This window comes from Fusarium solani, assembly GCF_023522795.1.
Source record: "Fusarium solani strain SB1 chromosome Unknown bctg00000001, whole genome shotgun sequence".
Classification (NCBI taxonomy): domain Eukaryota; kingdom Fungi; phylum Ascomycota; class Sordariomycetes; order Hypocreales; family Nectriaceae; genus Fusarium; species Fusarium solani.
The window spans coordinates 5,368,776-5,388,146 of NW_027072156.1; the positions used below are offsets into that span (position 1 = coordinate 5,368,776).

Genomic DNA, 19,371 nt, shown 5'->3' on the forward strand with positions numbered 1-19,371 from the left:
ACCAATTCAAGCACGAGTTGAGCACAGACCATGCCAATTAGCCAATCAGAAAAGGTTTTATGCTCTTTTTTTCTGACTGAGTAACAGGAGAGGCAACCCGACCACGGGTTGCGCAAAGGCCTTGAGGAACGAAAGATGGCTGTGGGAGTTTGTTCGGTAATTGAGATGAGATATGTTGGAAAAGGAAAAGCCAAGTTCAAACCTTGGTTTTGAGTTGGTGTTGGCCATAAATATACACGCTGGGAGACCAGAACCCTCTCAGGGGTAATCCCGGCAGCATCCTCGAGGTAGTGTAGGAAGTGAGGGGTCATGAAAATGCAAGAGTGAAAATGTCATGCAATGGAGACGCAATCTTGCATCTGCAGAATCATGCATCTAGCATGCATGATGGAAGACATGCTCTGTAAGGTATGTTCCAATGGGTTCTTAGACAACTTCCTAATAATTTTTTGGGAGATGACGGTTGCGATGCGGTCGGGGCGAGTCTGACGCGAGGGCCGTGATTGAATCGGACTCAGGCGCATCTGGACGACAGGTAATGGCAGGTTTCTGCGTTGAGCCCCTTGACGCGACGCCGGTCCTGATAGGCGAACTCGGACGGGCAATTTGCCTGGACGAAAAACATCATGGACATATCACTGCCCGTATTCGTCTGGTCTCGAGGGGCTTGCGAGGATTCGATGGGCCATTGCTGACGGGAGCGGGGGTAGACATGGACACGCGGGAGTGGTGGGTGTCGGATAAGAACTAGGGATACCCTGGACGAACGCTAGAAGTAACGGGATGGTAGATGCCGCGGTAGGGAGAGCAGAATAGGAAGTGGGCGAGGTGACGATGGCTTGGTCTCTATGGATATAGAATGCAGGGGTAGTTCTCGCGGGCCGCAGCATCTGGGGTGCGGGGTTCGGCAGATCAGAGCCCAGACGGACGACGGTCCGGGAAAGCTTCAGGTTTCAAATCCCTTCGAGTGTCGAGGAGCTCGTGGGGCAACCTGTCCCCATAAAAGGTACAAAGTACTTTAGTTATTGAGAAATTTCGCCGCAACTTAGGTCTCTTATCAAGTCACTCTTTATCGTCAATCGTTCATTGGGTTGAGCGCGCCCCCACGAGCTCCTCGACACTCGAAGGGATAGATGAAGAATGCGGGGTTTGGGTCATGGGCAAGGTCGATTGGCGGCAGAGACGTCATTGAAAGTGATGTATGTCAAATGTCACAAGTGAGATGTGACTGTAGGGGATGGAGTAGTGTTCTTTTCCTGTGAAGCTTGTGAATGAAAGCGAAGTGCCGACATGGAATCAGCTAATATCGGGGTAGCAACGGTTTCGGCTTGAGTGTGGCACCGACTTGAAGGATGGGAGTTGCGGCGCCACAAAGGGCAACGTCGGCAGTTGAGCAAGAGTCTGGGTTGTAGGCATACAGGAAGGGTTGTGGGTTGGTTAAGGGGACCATTAGTGGACCGCTCGGATACTGCAGGAACCAATGCCGTATTAAGGAGCATAATCATCATCGTCGAGAAGCGAAATCGTGCAACTAAAGAGAGTCCGACGCGGAAGCCTTGTGATCTACCGTCCGCCTGGAGTCATCGATGTCGAGAAGGCAGCAGCATGAAGCGGTTGGCCATGTGGGAGCCTGCTCGTTGTCAGCTACCGGAGGTTCCGCGCAGCATCAGCCACCGAGTCAGTTTCAAAGGCCCTCGTTACCGAGAGAACGTGGTGCACCGGAGGCCGCGGATCCCGATCCTACGGAACCAATGAGAGGCGAGGAAACCGACCAATGAGAGGGGTTCTTTTGGCATCGGAGGCGGGGCATAGACCTTTCGTTCCTCAAGGCAAACGCCCTTCGGGCTGAATAACCACTATCACCTCGACCGCCTCGGCCGGCCAGTCGTCCAGGTCAAAGCTAAGAACGTCGGCCCTGGTGCGGCTGCTGCCCCTGATGACAAGGCGGGCAACCTTGCGAAGCAGATCCCTATATGCATTGGCGCTCGTCTGATGCTGACGTCTAACCTTTGGCAGCCCGTTGGCCTCTGCAACGGCGCTCGCGGTACGGTTTACGACATCGGCTGGGCACCCGGGGCTGACCCCATCCAAGATCCTCCTTGTGTTATCATGATGGAGTTTGACAAGTACAACGGACCGGTGTTCCTGACCACCCCCGATGGCAAAAAGATTGTCCCAATTCTCCCAGTTGAGAGAGACTTTCTCATCGGAGCCACTCTCTGCGCTCGCACGCAGTTTCCCCTGATCGTATGCTACGCTATTACCGTGCACAAGTCACAAAGCATCACAGAAGATATGATCGTGACGGATCTCTCCTGCCGGGACTTTCAGACCGGTTTAAGCTACGTGGCTGTCTCTCGTGTAAAAACGCTTGAGGGTTTGATGTTGGATGCGCCATTTGATCGTAATCACCTGGTCTACGGGTCTCCCCCGGATGGCATGAAGATGAAGATGAGGGATCAGGAGCTTAGGAAACGACAGGTTCTTACACGGAGTCCTTACATGATATATAATACCAAGAATGGCCATGGCACTGGATCAGTACGTAGATAATGCAGTAGTAGTAATAGCTTCCCGGCCCGCGGACACACGGCCTTCGGCTGAGGATACCCCATGCGCCCCATCGCCGCTCCAATGTGCATGGGGTGGCGTAGTATTTTAGGAGTACAGGAAGAATGTTAGGGACTAGCGCTATATAGTGATGGAAATTGACGCATACTAGTCAGTTTTCAGAAAGATATTGCACGGCACAGACAATCCAGATCTCTATGGCCTTTGAGAACTAAGAGTACCGATATCACACTTTACACTTGCACATTTGTCCAAGTCGGGCTGAGCTATTAGGCCGTCTAGCCTTGACATCCGCAATAAGGCGGGGAGAAAAAAAGGTGGCGCAGGGATCGTGGTGAAGCGGTTGTGGTGCAGGCGGCTCGCACGGACCATTTAGTGGCCCGAGCTTAATTTTTGGACCTCGGGGAGGGCACGGAAGGAAGAACCTTTCGGAACAAGTTTCTCAAAGCATAGAATCACGGGTACCCGTGAACCTATGGGCTCCTTTACTTTGGTTGGTTGTTATGTAATCAAGCAATCACAACCAAGCCAAGTAACTTTGATTGATGGACACACTGCTCCTTGGCTGCTCGATCTGCGTCTTCGTTGCCTAGACCTCGGGCCTTGAGTCTTTGGTTGTATTGTGTAATGTCCTTGAGCAGGTCGCTGGAGCGATGGCAGACCTAGAAGAGGAGCGGAGAGGACGGCGAGTAGAATGAGGCACGTGACCACGGGGAATGGCAAGTTGAATGCTTTGTACCTGGATCAAAGTAATCCCGTATCCTTCGCCTTGTCTTGCCGTTAAATGCACTCCCAGCCCTGATGGACAATTCCTGTGTTGTGAAATTTCGAGGCCTCCCCCACTTGCCGTGATCGCATGGCGACGTAAGAGCCCAATTGAATCAGCGTGCGAGCCAACAACCTTCCGTGGAAGGGCGGAGCCGGAGATTGAATCAGAGTCAGAGCCAGGACCAGAGCCAGAGCGAGAAGATCTCGTTGACATCACGATTTGTTCTCAGTACCGGTAGCATCCATAAAGAGGTAGTATTTGGAGGTTCTGTAGTCACTTCAACACTTCTATTGGCGCAGTGGAAGTCAAATTTGTTAACTCTGGTACAGTGCACAGGAGACGAGGCAAAAGGAGACACGCGACTTTTGGCATGTGACGATGAGCTCAGCCTCCTTACTCACTGATCCCCGCAAAGATCACATGAAGAACCCTTTATAACAGCTGATAGCTGAACGGAATCCCGTATGGAAATCTTCACAATGACGCCTTACCCTGTCCTCTCTTTTCTTCTTGGCCTCTTAGGTTTCGATGGATCCGCTCACGCTCGTCGGCGCTATTGCTTCAGTAGCCACCTTGGTTGATACGGGAGCAAAGCTTTGCGTCTCTTTAAATGGCATGGCACGATCTTTCTCCTCCGCGCCGGAAGCCATTTCCCTCATGAACAGGGGCGTCTCCTCGCTAGTATCAGTACTGCAACAACTTCAGACTGCGCTGGAAAACGGAAATTCAAATGGCCTAGACTTAGCTCAGGAAGCGAGGATTGACCTGCAAAATATCCTCGAGAGCTGCGAGCTCGTTCTTGCAAGCTTGAAAACGACCTTGAGCAAGTTTGAACATTATCCTAAGGAGCTCGAAGGAGCGTCGACCACAGTGACGAAGATCAACGCAATCAAGTTGAGATTCCGATGGATGATAGAAGAGAAGGAGGTGGTTAGGATTCGCAAGAGTTTGGACACCCATGTGCAGACGTTGCAGTTGACTTTAAATGCGACCACAGCGTAAGTAAATCCACCCACGGTTTACATGTCAGAAGCTGATATCTCTACATCTAGCCTTGTAACTGCTGTCACCAAAAAGGACACGACGGAGATTATCGCTCTACTCGGGGATCTCCGTTCGAATTTGAAAAGAACGGCCACCTTGACATCGGCGACGGTAGTACGTCCCCGGGTTCAAACTCCATTCCAGTCGACGATTCATCATTTACCGACGCCGGCTGCTCCACAAGATATTGAAGCGGAAGTATCACCAGCTGTCATCGTTGATCAGCCGGCTAATGCAGAGCTGCACTCTGCACCTAGCTTCTCGGGTCACCAGTCAACATCCATACCAACAGAACCTAACGAGCCTGGGTTGGTAAACTTTACACCGCCAACCCCTCAGCGTGCTTTTGCTTCAGAACTCACAATACTGGATCGAGAGAGTCCCTCCTCTAACCGCAACCCCAGCCCCAGGCCAAAACGCCGCCTACCAGTTGCGACTGTGCCTGGAAAAGCACTCTTTGTCGCTGCTCGAACAGGAAATAAAAATATTTTTTTACAGATCCTTAAGAGTGGTGCAAAGATAACTGAGGTCGAGCCAGATGGCACCACTGTTCTCCAGGCTGCAGCGGAGAAAAATCAGCTGGACGTTGTCCTTTCACTACTTTTTTTTGGTGCAGACCCAAACCTAGGAGGTGGACAGACGCGTAGTCCCCTTCTAGCTGCTACAGACAGACAGCACGTACAGGTCGTGGCGGCTTTGTTGGAAGCAAAGGCAGATCCGTGTGCGGTTCACCCCGAGGCTCTTCCCCGGATGAAAAGCGCGTTTCACAGCGCCGTATACCATAAGAACTCCGAGATACTCTCGATGCTACTAGGTGCAGGCGCAGACCTCAATGTCGTCCCAACTCTCCTGCAGTATGCCTGCTCTGCTGGGACGCTCGACTCCGTCAAGCAGCTCCTGGATGCCAACCCGGATGTCAACGTGGTTAACGACACCGGCTTTTTCTCTGAGAGCAACCTTTTCGGGACAGCGCTACAAGTGGCGGTATCACTTAAGCGTACTGAGATTGTCAAGTGCCTCCTGGAACACAAGGCGGATCCTAACATCACCTGTTCGAATGAGTATCCTTGGAAACGCAGTCCGCTCGCTGCAGCTGTGCGTACGCAGGACGCTGAGATCCTGTCGATGCTGCTAGGTGCAGGCGCAGACCCCAATATTGCCCCAACTCTTCTGCAATACGCCTGCTCTGCTGGGACGCTCGACTCCGTCAAGCAGCTCCTGGATGCCAACCCGGATGTCAACGTGGTTAACGACACCGGCTTTTTCTCTGAGAGCAACCTTTTCGGGACAGCGCTACAAGTGGCGGTATCACTTAAGCGTACTGAGATTGTCAAGTGCCTCCTGGAACACAAGGCGGATCCTAACATCACCTGTTCGAATGAGTATCCTTGGAAACGCAGTCCGCTCGCTGCAGCTGTGCGTACGCAGGACGCTGAGATCCTGTCGATGCTGCTAGGTGCAGGCGCAGACCCCAATATTGCCCCAACTCTTCTGCAATACGCCTGCTCTGCTGGGACGCTCGACTCCGTCAAGCAGCTCCTGGATGCCAACCCGGATGTCAACGTGGTTAACGACACCGGCTTTTTCTCTGAGAGCAACCTTTTCGGGACAGCGCTACAAGTGGCGGTATCACTTAAGCGTACTGAGATTGTCAAGTGCCTCCTGGAACACAAGGCGGATCCTAACATCACCTGTTCGAATGAGTATCCTTGGAAACGCAGTCCGCTCGCTGCAGCTGTGTGTACGCAGGACGCTGGGATCCTGTCGATGCTGCTAGGTGCAGGCGCAGACCCAAATGTCATCCCCGGGCTCCTGCCATATGTCGCTAAAAACCATGACTTACAATTTGTGAAGATGATGATTGACGAGGGTAATGCGAACGTCGATTTAGTGGACGATACCTTAGGGACTGCGTTACAGGTTTTCGCGGCGAAGGGCCAACGAGATGCCATGGCATACTTGCTCGACTTGGGAGCGGACCCAAATATTGAGGGAGGCCGATATGGGTCTGCATTAAATGCTGCGATAGCCAATGGACATGAGCACTGCATCGATGAGCTACTGGGCGAGAGAAGTATATAATCACATGTGAGTGATTAGAGCAAAAATCACATACTGTTTGGAGCCTTGGAATAAGTCGCTTAATCGGCGAAATCGCCCTTGCATTGTGGCATGATATCATTTCCGGCAGCAGAGTGGCGTGCATCGTCGGTGTTATGACTCTATTGGGCCAACTCTCCGTTACGTTCTTCGCCGTCTTCGTTGATATCGTCTTCCGAGGAACCCTCCGACCCCAATATGTACCCTGGAGTGCGCTCGATTAGGCCATGGTAGTATACCACCAGAATCTCTGGGTTGGGCACAATTTTCCAGCCCACACGGTATAGAAACTCAAGCTCCAGCAGCCTCAGTTCTGCGACCGCTACGCCGCCAACTCTGGCGTAAGTCTTGATATTCCAGAATGAGTCTGACAATCCTTTCGCAGCCACGGTAGCCGCTGTGATCAGAAACCGGTGTACTGTCAAGGCATTAATGGAGAATTCCTGATACAAGGTACACAGACGGTCGATATAGTAGAACATGGCCAAAAGCAAGGGTGGCGTCAGCGTCGCATGCCTCGCCAGCCGGTGGAGATAGTCTCGCACTGATATACCGGGAGCAGTTCTGCGACTTGTGTTAGATGATTTTATATGCAGATGTCTTGCCAGCGCCTGTTACCTTGAATGAAATCGTGTGTGGCCACGATTGGAGGTTCGGATCGCGTCATTTCTTGCGATCAACTCCGCTAGCATGTGCGCAATCAATTCTCCCATGTCCTCAGCGGCGCATAATTCGTATCTCTGCGGCAGGATGGTCGATGGAGTCTCATCATCAGGTCTGGATCGCTTAGATGCTGCAGACACTGTTTCCTTTTGGCCGGTCGACTCTGACTCCGACACATCTCTGCGACCACGACGGGTGCGACCGTTCTGTTCCCGGCAACGGCTTTCCTTTCCCAAACCACTGCCGCGCCTTTTTCGGTGTCATTTACGTTGAGGTTTTCCTTGCACCACACTTTATTGAGGCAAACAGGAGTTTCAAACAAAATCGTCCTCAAGACTTTTTGTATGCATATATCTCATGGTCTAAGTTCGCTTACGCACTTCATCTTGTAAAATTCCGTTGCCATTATCCAACAAAAGCTCGGTTACGGCCTCATGCCCGTATCTCACAGCCAGGGAGAGTGGCGTCTGATAGTCCCCGTCCATGAAATTTGGATTGACACCATCTGCACCGAGGAGGAGTCTGACCACCGCTTCGTGTCCAGCCGCTGCGGCAAGCAACAAGGGAGTATGATTAGACTCGTCCACCGGCTCCGTAGCAATGCCTCCGACCTCGAGCAACGTCTCGACTACCATGGCATGGCCATTCTGGGCTGCTAGGTGGAGCGGAGTTGTTCCAGCCGTAACACTGAAGTCTCTTGCAAGCACCAACTCCACCGTGTTAGAGATGTCGGGCGCTGTCAATAAAACTGATGTTTGACCAGATTTGATCGCTTCGACCTCGGCACGGCTAAGGTGACTGAGAGCCGTGAATATATCGTCCAGTGAGATGTGGTTAGGATCTGCTGAAGATAAGATGGAGCCAACATAACCAAGGCTCGGATTGTCATCCACAGGAAACAAGAGTTTCGCCACCTCCTTGTCATCAACCCATACCCCGTAAAAGACAGACTTGGGATAAAAGACACGCCTTGAGTTCATATCGACACCATTCGTAGCGAGAAGTCGCCTCACTATTGACTCGTGCCCTTTCTCAGCAGCAAATGACAGAGGTGTCCGACCTGTTTTATCCCTGAGGTCCGCACTGCAACCACGATCAAGTAAGAGATCGACAACATGTTCGTGTCCATTATATGATGCTGCATGCAGAGGTGTCCATCCATTGCGATTTGAAACCGTAAGATCGGCCCCCTTCTTGAGAAGCACGCCAACAACGTCAATACACCCGTTAGCGCAAGCGACGCCAAGAGGTGACCTTCCCAAACTGCTGCTCTCATTCGCGCTTTGTTCAGTGACTAGAGCAATTGCCACGTCGTTCAAGTGCAGCTTTATTGCGTAGTAGAGCGGACCAGGTGGGATGGCCTCGGCTTCTTTGTTTCCTTGTCCTACTTTCCCTGGCTCGATCAACGATCTCCAAGCTTCCCAGTTGGGATTGTCTAGGTCGAGAAATTTGATGCAGAGCCTGGCTATTTCGGCCTCGTTGCGCACGCCTAAGTGGACATGTCGATGCCAGGCCGTTGCCGCGTAGCTTCGCAACGACAGACCAAGAGAGGGGGGATCATAGCTACCGTCACCCCAAACCTGGCGCAAGCTGACATACTGAAGGCAGGCCTTAGCGAGGACGGTGTTCTGGGCCTTCTCATAAGAAATTTGCAAGCGGTCGTTCTGTTGGATCCAATCTGGCGTAGGGAGCTGGCGAAGCAGGAATTGTCGGACGGTAAAGTGCGGTAGATGCACCGTCCTTCGGCCCACGGAAGGATCGGCGGGGTCATTCCTGACCTCTAAGAGAGGACCACAGAGGCCAATTATCTCGCTGTCGACGTAATCGTCATCCACCGCATCGGGGAGATCGTCTAATGGCAGGTCTTCGAACTCGACGATAAGGACGGCTTCGGTGATCTCACAGACAGTCAGGGGTCGTAGTGCGAATGCAGTCCAGCGCAGAAGGGCGAATGCACGGTGCTTCTCCCACTCTCCTAACCGGGTGATTCTAGCCCAGTTACGGTCGTAGAGATGATCAAGCCCAGTTGGCGTGTTTTCAATCGCGCTCTGAAGTTGTTTCTTGTTCATCCCTCTCCTCAGGGATTCCTCTTGCATCCTAAGCCAGAGGAATTGGCCTTGGCATCGATTGGTCATTGCTTCGGAAAGAGTCGACCGGATATCGTCGCTCTTATTGGGGAGTTTCCTGTCGACAATGGATTGGGAGTAGGCGGCAGTGTCGGATCGGACGTCTTCGGGCATGATCCTGTACTCGACAAAGCTCTCGCGCGCGTCGTTTATGAGGGCGCGTCGGATCTCGGGCTCGTCGCGACACACAACAAGGAGTCGGGCGTTCGTCCCGGCAACCGCATTTGTAACATCGTGGAGAAATTTCGCAACCGAAGTGTAGGTGTTATTTAACGAGGTACATTCGTCTAGGCCATCGGCAACGAACGTGCAGCCAGGGATATCGTGGAGGAGTTGCGTGAAGAGCGATATGACAGTGGAGCGTGTTGCGACAGGATCCGAGTCAGACTCCCACTTCTGGCGAACGTGCTCGAATGCACCCTCATGACGTGACACGATCTGGGAGATCCATAACCGTAGGGCCAAGAAGGGGTCTTCGCGGCTCTCATGGTCGGATGTAAAGAAGAAATGGGCGATGGGCGTGTCGAGGGTGGGCGCAGAGAATCGTCTTCCCAAACCCCGCAGGTCCATTGACCCACAGCAGCTTTGGCCCCGCGGAGAACTCCGTCGACAGCCAGTGCTGAAACACGGGCCGGTCGAGGATCCAATTGCACGTGCCGATCAGTCTTTTTTCGAGGGAGTCGTGGTAACGTTCGTTTAGAGAGCGGCCGAGCCAGGAGTGGAGTTCCCGTCGCGTCTCGGCTCCGTGGACGTTAGTTCAGCTTGAGAAGTCTGGACGATGCACCTCACCTCTAACTTCACCTTCGATCCGAGCGAGGATCCGTCGTATCTCGGCAGGCCACGCGTGACCTGGAGTGGTCCCTAGTCTCGTCAGACGACAGCCGCGTTTCAATCTTCTAGAGTCCATGCCTTGTCCGAGCGTATCGGTGCATCCTGGGACCGGCTTGTGTGTCGGTCGTGTACTCTCCCCAGTAGTCGGGGGCACCAGGTTGTGCAGTTCTTGCACCAGCTTTTCGAATAATTCAACCTGTTCAACGCGCCCTCTTTTGCCCCAGAGTGCCCAGGACGTCTTCCCTCGCCTCGACCGGGACGCCGCAGCGAAGGGGAGCCCCGGCACGTGCAAGCCCGACGAGTCATCGACGTCTGGCCCGGTGGCCTGAGTACGGCGTTGGGGCGCGTTGCTCGCATCGCAAATAGCCTTGATGATTATATAAAGCAAGTCCGTCACCACCGCAGACGTGTCGTTGTCGTCGAGGACAGGGTGATGATTGGGGAGCAGCTTGCCTTGCTTGATCCCCACACCCGGGCCCCATCGCTCGAAGCGGGTTTTGGCAACCTTGAATCGAGTATCTAGAACGTGCGAGTCAGTTCCGAATGTTTGGTAGGATTGTACCTTGTCAACGGCTTCCAGGCAGGAGTTGAATAGCCCAGCGAGCCCAGCGACCCCAATGACGAGGCCGGCGGGCTCCATGGCGAGGTGTCGTTGATCTGACAGGTCTGAGCTGGCGAGGGGTTCCTTGCCTTATAACCCACCCTCAACCACCTCTGCGCGAGTGCTTCCAGCAGGGTGCGACAACCTTATCGTATTATTGTGTTCACCGTGGTCAGGGCCCGCCCACCCCAGGCCGCGTCCAGGCAGAAGGCTGACAAGAGATGATTTGCCCTCGTTGTGGGGGCCAACAGCGACAATGTTCGTGTAACTATGGTTCGCTGAAGGAAAGCGCCCAGGAGAGAGGGGATCCCGTCAACAGGTACCACGGTGGATGCCTAACGAGGCTATGGCGTGGCGGAGTCGCGCTTGGCTTCCTGCCGAGGACACAAACGCGCTTTGTGCATTTCGTAATGATCGGTCCATCAAAGCCCTTGTGTCCCCACAAAACACGAGACGGCCCATTGGATAAGGCTCAAGGCCTCTAATCAGTTAGAGTATGCTGAAAGGGGCATTCGAGTGTGCGAATTTGTTGCGTACGTACGGTACTGGCAGCAGCTGTTACTAAAGAGGAGCGGGTACAGGGCCTAAATTCCACAAGGGCGCTTCGCTTGCTCCCATCCATGTCCGTGGCCAATGCCTCCTCCTGCCCGCGACAATTGACTTTAGCGCGCCGCGGACGCGTTAGGTCATTCGCTAATCGACGAGCTCCTGAAGTGTGCATGCAAGACACGATTATCAAGGCCTATTCTCAGATTAGTGGCCAAGGAACGGGCCGCTCGCCCCAGCCGACCAATTGACCACGAAATCGGCAATGGGCGTATCAGCGAGATCAATTGGCTCCGATATCAAGGACTGTAAACACCAGAAGAGTCCAAACATGTGAGACGTCATGGTAACCGAACCCAGCACAATAACCGCCAGCATAGAGTCCAAACCAAGCTTGAGCATGAGCTCAAAGTTTCACTCGGGTTCCGATTCAGGTACCCGCACTTTAGATGTTCCGGGCTACCACCCCTCTCTGCGATCACGACGGGTGCGACCGTTCTATTCCCGGCAGCAGCTTTCCCCGCCTCTGGAACCTCCAACACCACATGCAAGATTTTATACTTCGTTCGGGGAACCATCGGACCCCGTTACCGATAGTGAACTTAGATAAAAGTAAGAAATAGACAAAGTGTTCTTGTGCTGCAGGATGGGATGCACTTAGCACGTTGTTAGAGGTGATCTCGCTTGGACTAAGCGATCCCCGGGACGGACTTGCGCCGTGGTAGCCATCTCTTCTAGCACGTTAGAAGGGACGTCGTCTTTATGAGAATTGGGGGACTTTAGACGTAATCTAAAATGAAAGCAGGCAATTGATTCCATTCTTTGTCCCACTAGAGTAGTAGCCTTGGCATCCTAGATTATGCCGTGGTGGCACTGGCCTCTTCTTTTCGATGAGTCGCGAATATCGTGATACTCGTAAAGGGTATCACGTGCGGTAGCACGTGATACTGGTTATCTCTCCTGAGCCAAGGGCGGATCGATCTTGTCCTTCTTTTTGATCTCTTGAACCATTTTGTCGGTAGTTCAACCTTAGTGGCCTTGAGGCAGTGTCCTAGTTCCTGCTCCTTGGCTAAGATCCTTTGTCGGATCATTTTGTTTCGAGACCATATGGCGAAGCCCGACGCTGTAGGGTGGATATCCGGGATGTCGATAAGTGACAGACCCAGCGTCTTGCAGGTAGCCTCGCGCAGGCCGTAGTTGGCGAGAGATTTGCCCATCCCTGGTGCTCTTCTGGAACTCGGATGAGAATGCGAATATCTTCTGTGGGTCGGTTTTTCTCTCACGATGAAGTGCTTCGCCTCACTTGGAAGTCCGTTCCCGTCTGGTCTGTGCCTCCATGCCTGTTTCTTCGGGCGAAGTCCCTTGTAGCAGTAGATCTGAGGCCTTGACCATCTGCAAGACTTCGATGGGATCACTGTTCGTCCGTATGCGGTTGAAGATCTCTTGTGCCTCCTCAGTCGACCGTGAGTGTATCATGCCGTATAGCTCGCGCAGCTGTTCCAACTCCGCGATCACCTCGCCATTGCGCCTTTCCAGGGCTGATACCTTCTTTTCCTCCTCATCGGTGCGGTAGATGCACTCTGTGGTGGTTTCAATGCAGCGATTGCACATAGGCCGGCCGCCATTGCACTGCACTCGCGTTAATTTGCATGATTTCCTGAATAGAATCAACAACCAAGTTGAGGAAGGTCTTACTCGCGTCTTCTTCTTTCGACAGGATTCGCAGGCCGCACGAATTCCCGTTCGGGGGATCTGGACAAGGCCTGAAAGCGAAGATTGAGACTGAGAGCCGGAGGCATCTTCTGTTGAACTCGATGCTGGTGTAGTGTTGGGAAGCAGCGGCCGGTATTTACTCGACATCTCGGACTGGCTTGCCCAAACCTCCGTTTGCTCTGCTGACTGCGGCAGAGCGTGGGACGTAATTTCGAATACTGGTGAGCCGAGATACGGGTTGTCCGGTGATAACAGAGCAGCCGGCATAGAAGTGGAATAAGGGAACTCATAATGAAGTCGTGTCTCTGGCGACCATGCTGGCTGTAGCGGAAGGTCGCCGTCTTTCACCTGCCGCGTGGTTGTGGCGACGTCGGCGCCCTCGCGAAGTCTGCGGAGGATGCCCTGGGCCTCCCGCTCCGGCAGACACGTCAGGAGGTGGTAGAGTTGTTCGTAGGTATTGGCCTTTTTTTGTATCTCATCGTACTTTCGCTTTAGGACATGCTGGTCCCGGCCTGAATCCTGGTAATGACATTGGACACCTCTGTTGATACAACCCCTGCATTTCGGACGTTCGCCACAGCACTGCGTGGGAGAGATGGCGAGTTAGTGGGCCAAAATTGTCAGATTTCTAGAAGAAACATGGATATGTGAAACTCCACACGTACCTTGGCCTTTCGTTTCCGACACGATTCGCAGGCGATCTTTGTCAGGTTGGCTCGGGGACGGAGGGATGGTAGAGATGGTCCTTGGTCGGAACCAGAGGTGGAGCCCTCAGAATTCGATACTGGAGCTGGTAGAAGGCTACGACATCTGGAGACACTCGAAAGCAATCCGTTGTCGCCGAGAGATGGAGCTGGACGAGAAGATAGTGGAGACATCATTAAGAACGTAAGGGGACTGGGTAGGGGCAACATTCATGGAAGCGAACCAAGTCGGTCATAAAGGGGCAAAACGTGATAAAATAAGGGACTCACGAACCCTGATGACGTAGTGTGGGGCACAGCCGACCCTTCAAGTGGCGGGCCTATGGCGATTCTAAAGTGCCGAGGCAGGCTGTGACGTAAGCAAGCGGCACGAACCCCAACTCAGGTACCCCCCCACTTTAGATGTTCCGGGCTACCCACATCTCTGCGATTACAACAGGTGCGACCGTTCTATTCCCGGCAACGGCTTTCCCCACGGAAACCTCCACCACGTGCGTCGTGTACTACACAGACCCAAGAGAGATTTTGTACTTGGTTTGGGGAACCGTCGACCTGGTTGCCCATAGTGAACTTGGGCGAAAGTTAGAAACAGACACAGCGTTCCTGCGTTGCAGAATGGGATGCACTTGAAACGTTGTTGGTGATCCCGCTTGGATTGAGCAATCACCAAGACCTGTGCCGTCGTGGCCATCTCTTCTGGCATATTGGAAGGGCAGTAGTTTCTGTGAGAATTGGAGAGTTTCGGACGTGGATAAAATAAAAGTAAACAATTGATTCCATTCTTTACCCCACCACTCTGTCCTTCACCACAACAAGCCATGAGCTCTGAAGATGCCACATCCCTTCATGCCATTGATAGCTGTAAGGCTGTAGAACCAACCAGTTACCTGTTGTCAGATAAGTGCAGAGAACCGCTATCAAAAGCAGTGACAATGCAAACAGCCCCATTGTCGGTAATCGTTGTCATTGATGCATTAGACGAGTGTGACAGCGATGCCGATATCAAGCTACTTCTCGATCTTCTTCCCAACGTACGCTCTACGGTTTCCTTGCGAGCTCGAGTGCTTGTCACTAGCAGGCCCGAACTCCCCGTGCGTCTTGGTTTTCGTGCTATCGACGGCACCTATCAAGACATGGAACTGCATAAAATCCCGCAATCGATCATTGAGCTCGACATATCTGTCTTCTTTCACCATGAGTTCGCTAACATTCGCGAAAACTTCAATCGGTTGGCAGAAGAAGAGCTGAAACTGCCAGCGAATTGGCCTGGAGAAGCCGACATCATGAAGCTCACTATTGCAGCCTCGCCTCTCTTCATTTTTGCCGCGACCATTTGTCGCTTCATCAACGACTCGTGTCTCGGTAGTCCTGGTGAGCTTCTGCAGAAGGTGCTTGTTTCCACGGGCAGTGACCATGCCTCAAAGCTTGACATGACCTACTCACCAGTTCTGGAGCAACAAATCATCAACAGGTCAGGACGTGAGAAACGTGACCAAGGGTGTGCACCACTCAATTCAATCAACTGAATGGCTCGGTGGCGGTGAGTTGACCTGGTCAACCACTCTCTTCAGTGGCGTTGATCAATTATCCGTCAAATTGAGTTGAATGGACACTGGTTGAAGTCGTTGATCTCCAAGCTGAGCTATTTCACTCCCACTCTCCCATCCCCTTTTCTTCATATCCCACCTCTACCCAGGATCCTTCTTCCGCCCCATCACCACTACCATTCTCGGTAGGAAGTAGTGACACGTCCAGGTCGTCAATCACCCCAGCCCGTAACCACGATCGCAGCACTTGACACATTCCTATAATGTCCGCGTCCAGCCGATTTCGTAGTGGCGTCACCATCCGCCCTGCCGCCGCAAAAATCCTCTCGCACTCTGCTGACATCGGCTGGATCGTAAGGAAGTCCAGCGCCATTCGTGAAAGACGAGGATACCGACGTTTGCGCTCATGCCAGTATGATATCGGATCTCTAACATCGTTATCTCCATCCTCCCACGACGACTGCCACAATTCGAGCTCGTCAATATCTTCATTGATGTCGTCGGGCAAAGTCGCTTCCTCTTTCACCAAACCGTATCCGAGAACCGGCCGCGTGCGCTCACAGTACGCTTGAAATGGGTTGTAGTACTTTCGCTGCCGCTTCGCAACTGGTTCGTCGTCCACGGGACTCCGGACCACCTGCAGGTGACGATAGTCCGATTCCCACACTTCTCGGACCATCTGCTTCGCCTTCGTCACCCATTTCGTGTTATCCTTCCACTCATTCTCGAAATACCCCCACCGGAAAGCCGGGTGCAGCGCTAAGGCCGTGTAATAGATTGGTGTCTCATCCAGCCTGCTGTAGTACTTGTTGAGTTTTTCCCAACCCAGATTAATATTGATTCGGAAGTGCTCCGCGTCGGGTATCTCAGAAGCAAGCTGCTTATAGTCCTCGAGCACTTCCAACAAGAACTCGAATCCCTGGATAACCTCCCATACATTCCCGTACGAGCCAACCCACCCTCCTTTCCGCTTGCGTTGTTGGCCATCGCCTTCCAGAGTCTTCACGGCATCCTCGTAGAATCCAAGAAGCTTAGCCAGGTGTTCCAGGACTGCCCAGTCATTGACCGTAAGCTGGTTTTCCTCCAAGCAAATCCGGGGTTCCCTCGCAGACTTTCTGAGATTCCCTGTCCTCTTTGATCTGTTGTCCTGCTCCCACTGTTGACGATGCTTCAAGACGAGTTGTTCGATGAATGGTCGAAGAATGATGGCGCGTCTAATCATGTATAGTTGAGAAAGCCACCGGGTATCGTTATCAATGACCAAATCGACCGGCTGCCTCGCTCTAATCCTGGGATCCGAGGATAGATCGAATTCGGAGCGTTGTATACTCCGTAGTAAATAAGTAAGCTGGTCCGACCTTCGGACGTCAACCACCAGATTGTGCAGCTTTCCGACAGGTCCTTTGCGTCGCCAAAGTGTGTGCTCCGCCTCAGACAGAGCAGCTTCCCCTGACAACTGCTCTTCGAAAGCCTCGACGTTGTGGCCAAACAGCAGTGCTTTGGCCGAGAGATTTAGCGTATGGCCGAAGCAGCGCCCACGCCTCGTCGACCCGACGAACCCGAGCTCGCCACCAATTATCTCCATGGCCTTGTCGTTGCTTTCCGCGTTGTCCAGTGTGAAGTACCCAATCTTATCCTGGATCCCATAGGCGTCAAGGACGTCCAGTATTTCGGCCGCAATGTTGTGTCCGAAATGGCGAGTCCGCAATTCCGGCACACCAAGCGTCAGCTTGCGTGGCTGGCTATTCTCATCCCGAAAGAAACAAGCAATCCCGTACAGGCTGTGCCTGTTGCCTGACTTCCACCCGTCAAAGGAGACGTGAATCAGGCCGCATGACTGCTTCAGCGCTGCGATGACCTTATCCTTGTGCATTTCGTAGGCCGAGAGAACTTTGCGGCGGATGGTTGTTCTGGTAATATTGGCATCCGTGATCTTGACAAGTGGGTTGAGGTATTCGAATATCTGGCGTAGTCTTCCTTGCTCACAGACGCTAAATGCGTGGTTTTCTTCGATGATCCATTCGAGTAGAAGGCGCTGGAAATGCTTGCGGTCGAAACCCTTGGCCAGACTGTTCGCAATGTCTTGTTCGCGCGGGAGTCGCGTATCGAGCTTCATCACTTCGGCGATGGACCTCTGATCCTTGGCCTTCAACTTTTCGGCTTTTTTCTCAGCGGCTGATTTCGTCTTGTCAGGGGGAGCACGTATTCCATGGCCCTTGAATAAATGGGCGTTCGCATTCTGGATTCCCTTCTCCGCGAAGCTTCTGGGTTTGGGATTCTTGTTCTGGATGCAGCGCCTGCAGACCCACCGCCGACTACCAGAAGAATCCTCAACATCGTACCCAAAACCCCATACCCACGATGGCGTATCTCGGACGCGTTGGGACCACACGTAATCCGGGAAGCATCGCCAGAGGTACTGATGCTCTACTTCTTCATGTGGTGTTTCCTCTCGCAGGCTGGGAGCTGGCGTCGCTAAAGAAGCCACTGCAAGTGTTGCGGAAGATAACACGTCAACGTCGTTCGTGGAGGGCGCTGTAGACTCCATTCCTTCTGGTTCAGAGCGTCCAGCCGGATCAAGGTCGCGGAGGAACGCGATCATGGAACGCGTCGGCACTGATCCAATAGGGAAAAAAAACCAAGGTGGTGAACTAAACCATATTAAGGCTAGTGTGACGGGAAGGGTAGATCGCAAGGACTAAACCTATTCAAGATGCCCAAAACCACTTCAGGAATCACGAGTCCTATTACCAGCTACCCTAAATCCACCACCTTCAATCCATTCAATCAATAATAACTCAAAATGGATTGATGTTTATGTAACCCGTATTCGATGTTGATTGACGTTGAGTTGACGTTGATCGTCAATCCATTCAACATATTGAAATACGTTGAGTTGAGCACACCCTTGAACGTGACGTCATCGAGAGCTTCCGTGTCGTCGTCGGCACTATCGTCACGCTGGCTAGCCCCTTATCTATGCGCGCTCTCGCGCTACTTCTCGATGTCCATATCGATAAGGTGACGACTAGGCTAAAGATGTTACATTCTGTTCTGGAGGTTCCAGGGGCTCTCAACTCGCCGGTGCGACTGCTACATTTGTCATTCCGGGATTATCTCGTCAACCCAGAGAACAGAGAGATGCTTGAGTTTTGGGTGGATGAGAAACTTGCTCACCGAAATCTGGCAAAACACTGTTTGCGTCTTATGCGTGGCGCTTTACGTGAGAACATTTGCGGACTGTCTTTCCCAGGTATGCGCAGCGCTCCTAATAGTCCAGACCGTTTGGACTATTAGTCCAGACTGCAGATCAGGGCAGGGGAATACAGACGCCCGGTGTGGACGCTAAGTACGCTAAATCCAGGGTACCCATGTTTGTTGCTGTGCCAACCATTTTGTTGTGGATATTTCCGATCAATTTACTGGTGCGATCCAGATCAACAAGGCCCGTTTCAAGGGACGCGTCATCCTAGTCGTCAATCCACGAACGCCCGTCGTGGATTGATTATTGATCTTGGATTGCAGTCTGGACTAATAGTCCAAACGGTCTGGACTATTAGGAGCGCTGGGTATGCGTCGATCTGCGGTGGACGATCTGCAACTCGAGAAATGCATACCTCCACAACTTCAATATGCTTGTCTTTACTGGGTAACGTACGTGATAAGCGAGTGTTACAAACAAGTGAGTGTTACACTATACTGTATAACCAAAAATGCTAAGATTTAGCTTTTTAAAAATTAACTATATAATTAAAAAAAAATCTAAGAAAAAGAATTTACTGTAATCTTTACACAGTAAAGTACTATACTAACTTTTATAAAATTCTACTTAATTTATTTAGGCTTATATTTACAAATACACAGTGTAAATAGGTTTTCTTTATACTAGCCATTAAAGAAATTATGTAAAATCTGGGAAAAATATATTTTATAGATTCAGTTATAATCTATGTTATATTAAAATTTCTTTCATTTTAGGCATGGTTTAAATTTAGAAGGGTTTATTTTAGTCGAGTGTAAGCCAGTATAAATTTTCAATGTAACACTCACTTGTTTGTAACACTCGCTTATCACGTACGTTACATCATCAGACCAAGGTCGATTTTGAGCCGAATGACAGCCGCGAGGTCTATGATTTCTTGACTACGCACTTTCT

General features: G+C 52.0%; 7 protein-coding genes across 7 annotated transcripts; 3 read left to right on the plus strand and 4 right to left on the minus strand.

Moving 5' to 3' along the window:
• Positions 1–1,620: 1,620 nt before the first annotated feature.
• On the plus strand, positions 1,621–2,786 carry MRS44_003808 (uncharacterized protein; the record flags this gene model as incomplete). Its single annotated transcript, XM_065623371.1, has 3 exons — positions 1,621–1,677; positions 1,894–2,541; positions 2,754–2,786. 3 exons carry the CDS (start codon positions 1,621–1,623, stop codon positions 2,784–2,786), a joined length of 738 nt encoding a protein of 245 aa, XP_065479443.1.
• A 1,211-nt stretch (positions 2,787–3,997) lies between these two features.
• Positions 3,998–6,466, plus strand: MRS44_003809 (uncharacterized protein; the record flags this gene model as incomplete). Its single annotated transcript, XM_065623372.1, has 2 exons — positions 3,998–4,338; positions 4,393–6,466. 2 exons carry the CDS (start codon positions 3,998–4,000, stop codon positions 6,464–6,466), a joined length of 2,415 nt encoding a protein of 804 aa, XP_065479444.1.
• A 140-nt stretch (positions 6,467–6,606) lies between these two features.
• MRS44_003810 (uncharacterized protein) lies at positions 6,607–9,843 on the minus strand (the record flags this gene model as incomplete). The annotated part of the gene is made up of 3 exons (XM_065623373.1): positions 6,607–7,048; positions 7,103–7,353; positions 7,528–9,843. 3 exons carry the CDS (start codon positions 9,841–9,843, stop codon positions 6,607–6,609), a joined length of 3,009 nt encoding a protein of 1,002 aa, XP_065479445.1.
• Positions 9,844–10,030: 187 nt separating this feature from the next.
• Positions 10,031–10,744, minus strand: MRS44_003811 (uncharacterized protein; the record flags this gene model as incomplete). Its single annotated transcript, XM_065623374.1, has 1 exon — positions 10,031–10,744. One exon carries the CDS (start codon positions 10,742–10,744, stop codon positions 10,031–10,033), a length of 714 nt encoding a protein of 237 aa, XP_065479446.1.
• Positions 10,745–12,108: 1,364 nt separating this feature from the next.
• On the minus strand, positions 12,109–13,845 carry MRS44_003812 (uncharacterized protein; the record flags this gene model as incomplete). Its single annotated transcript, XM_065623375.1, has 4 exons — positions 12,109–12,481; positions 12,555–12,880; positions 12,947–13,483; positions 13,630–13,845. The coding sequence occupies 4 exons, from the start codon at positions 13,843–13,845 to the stop codon at positions 12,109–12,111; spliced, it is 1,452 nt and encodes a 483-aa protein (XP_065479447.1).
• A 755-nt stretch (positions 13,846–14,600) lies between these two features.
• MRS44_003813 (uncharacterized protein) lies at positions 14,601–15,194 on the plus strand (the record flags this gene model as incomplete). Its single annotated transcript, XM_065623376.1, has 1 exon — positions 14,601–15,194. The coding sequence occupies one exon, from the start codon at positions 14,601–14,603 to the stop codon at positions 15,192–15,194; it is 594 nt and encodes a 197-aa protein (XP_065479448.1).
• A 121-nt stretch (positions 15,195–15,315) lies between these two features.
• On the minus strand, positions 15,316–17,817 carry MRS44_003814 (uncharacterized protein; the record flags this gene model as incomplete). The annotated part of the gene is made up of 1 exon (XM_065623377.1): positions 15,316–17,817. One exon carries the CDS (start codon positions 17,815–17,817, stop codon positions 15,316–15,318), a length of 2,502 nt encoding a protein of 833 aa, XP_065479449.1.
• Between the last annotated feature and the right edge of the window lie 1,554 nt (positions 17,818–19,371).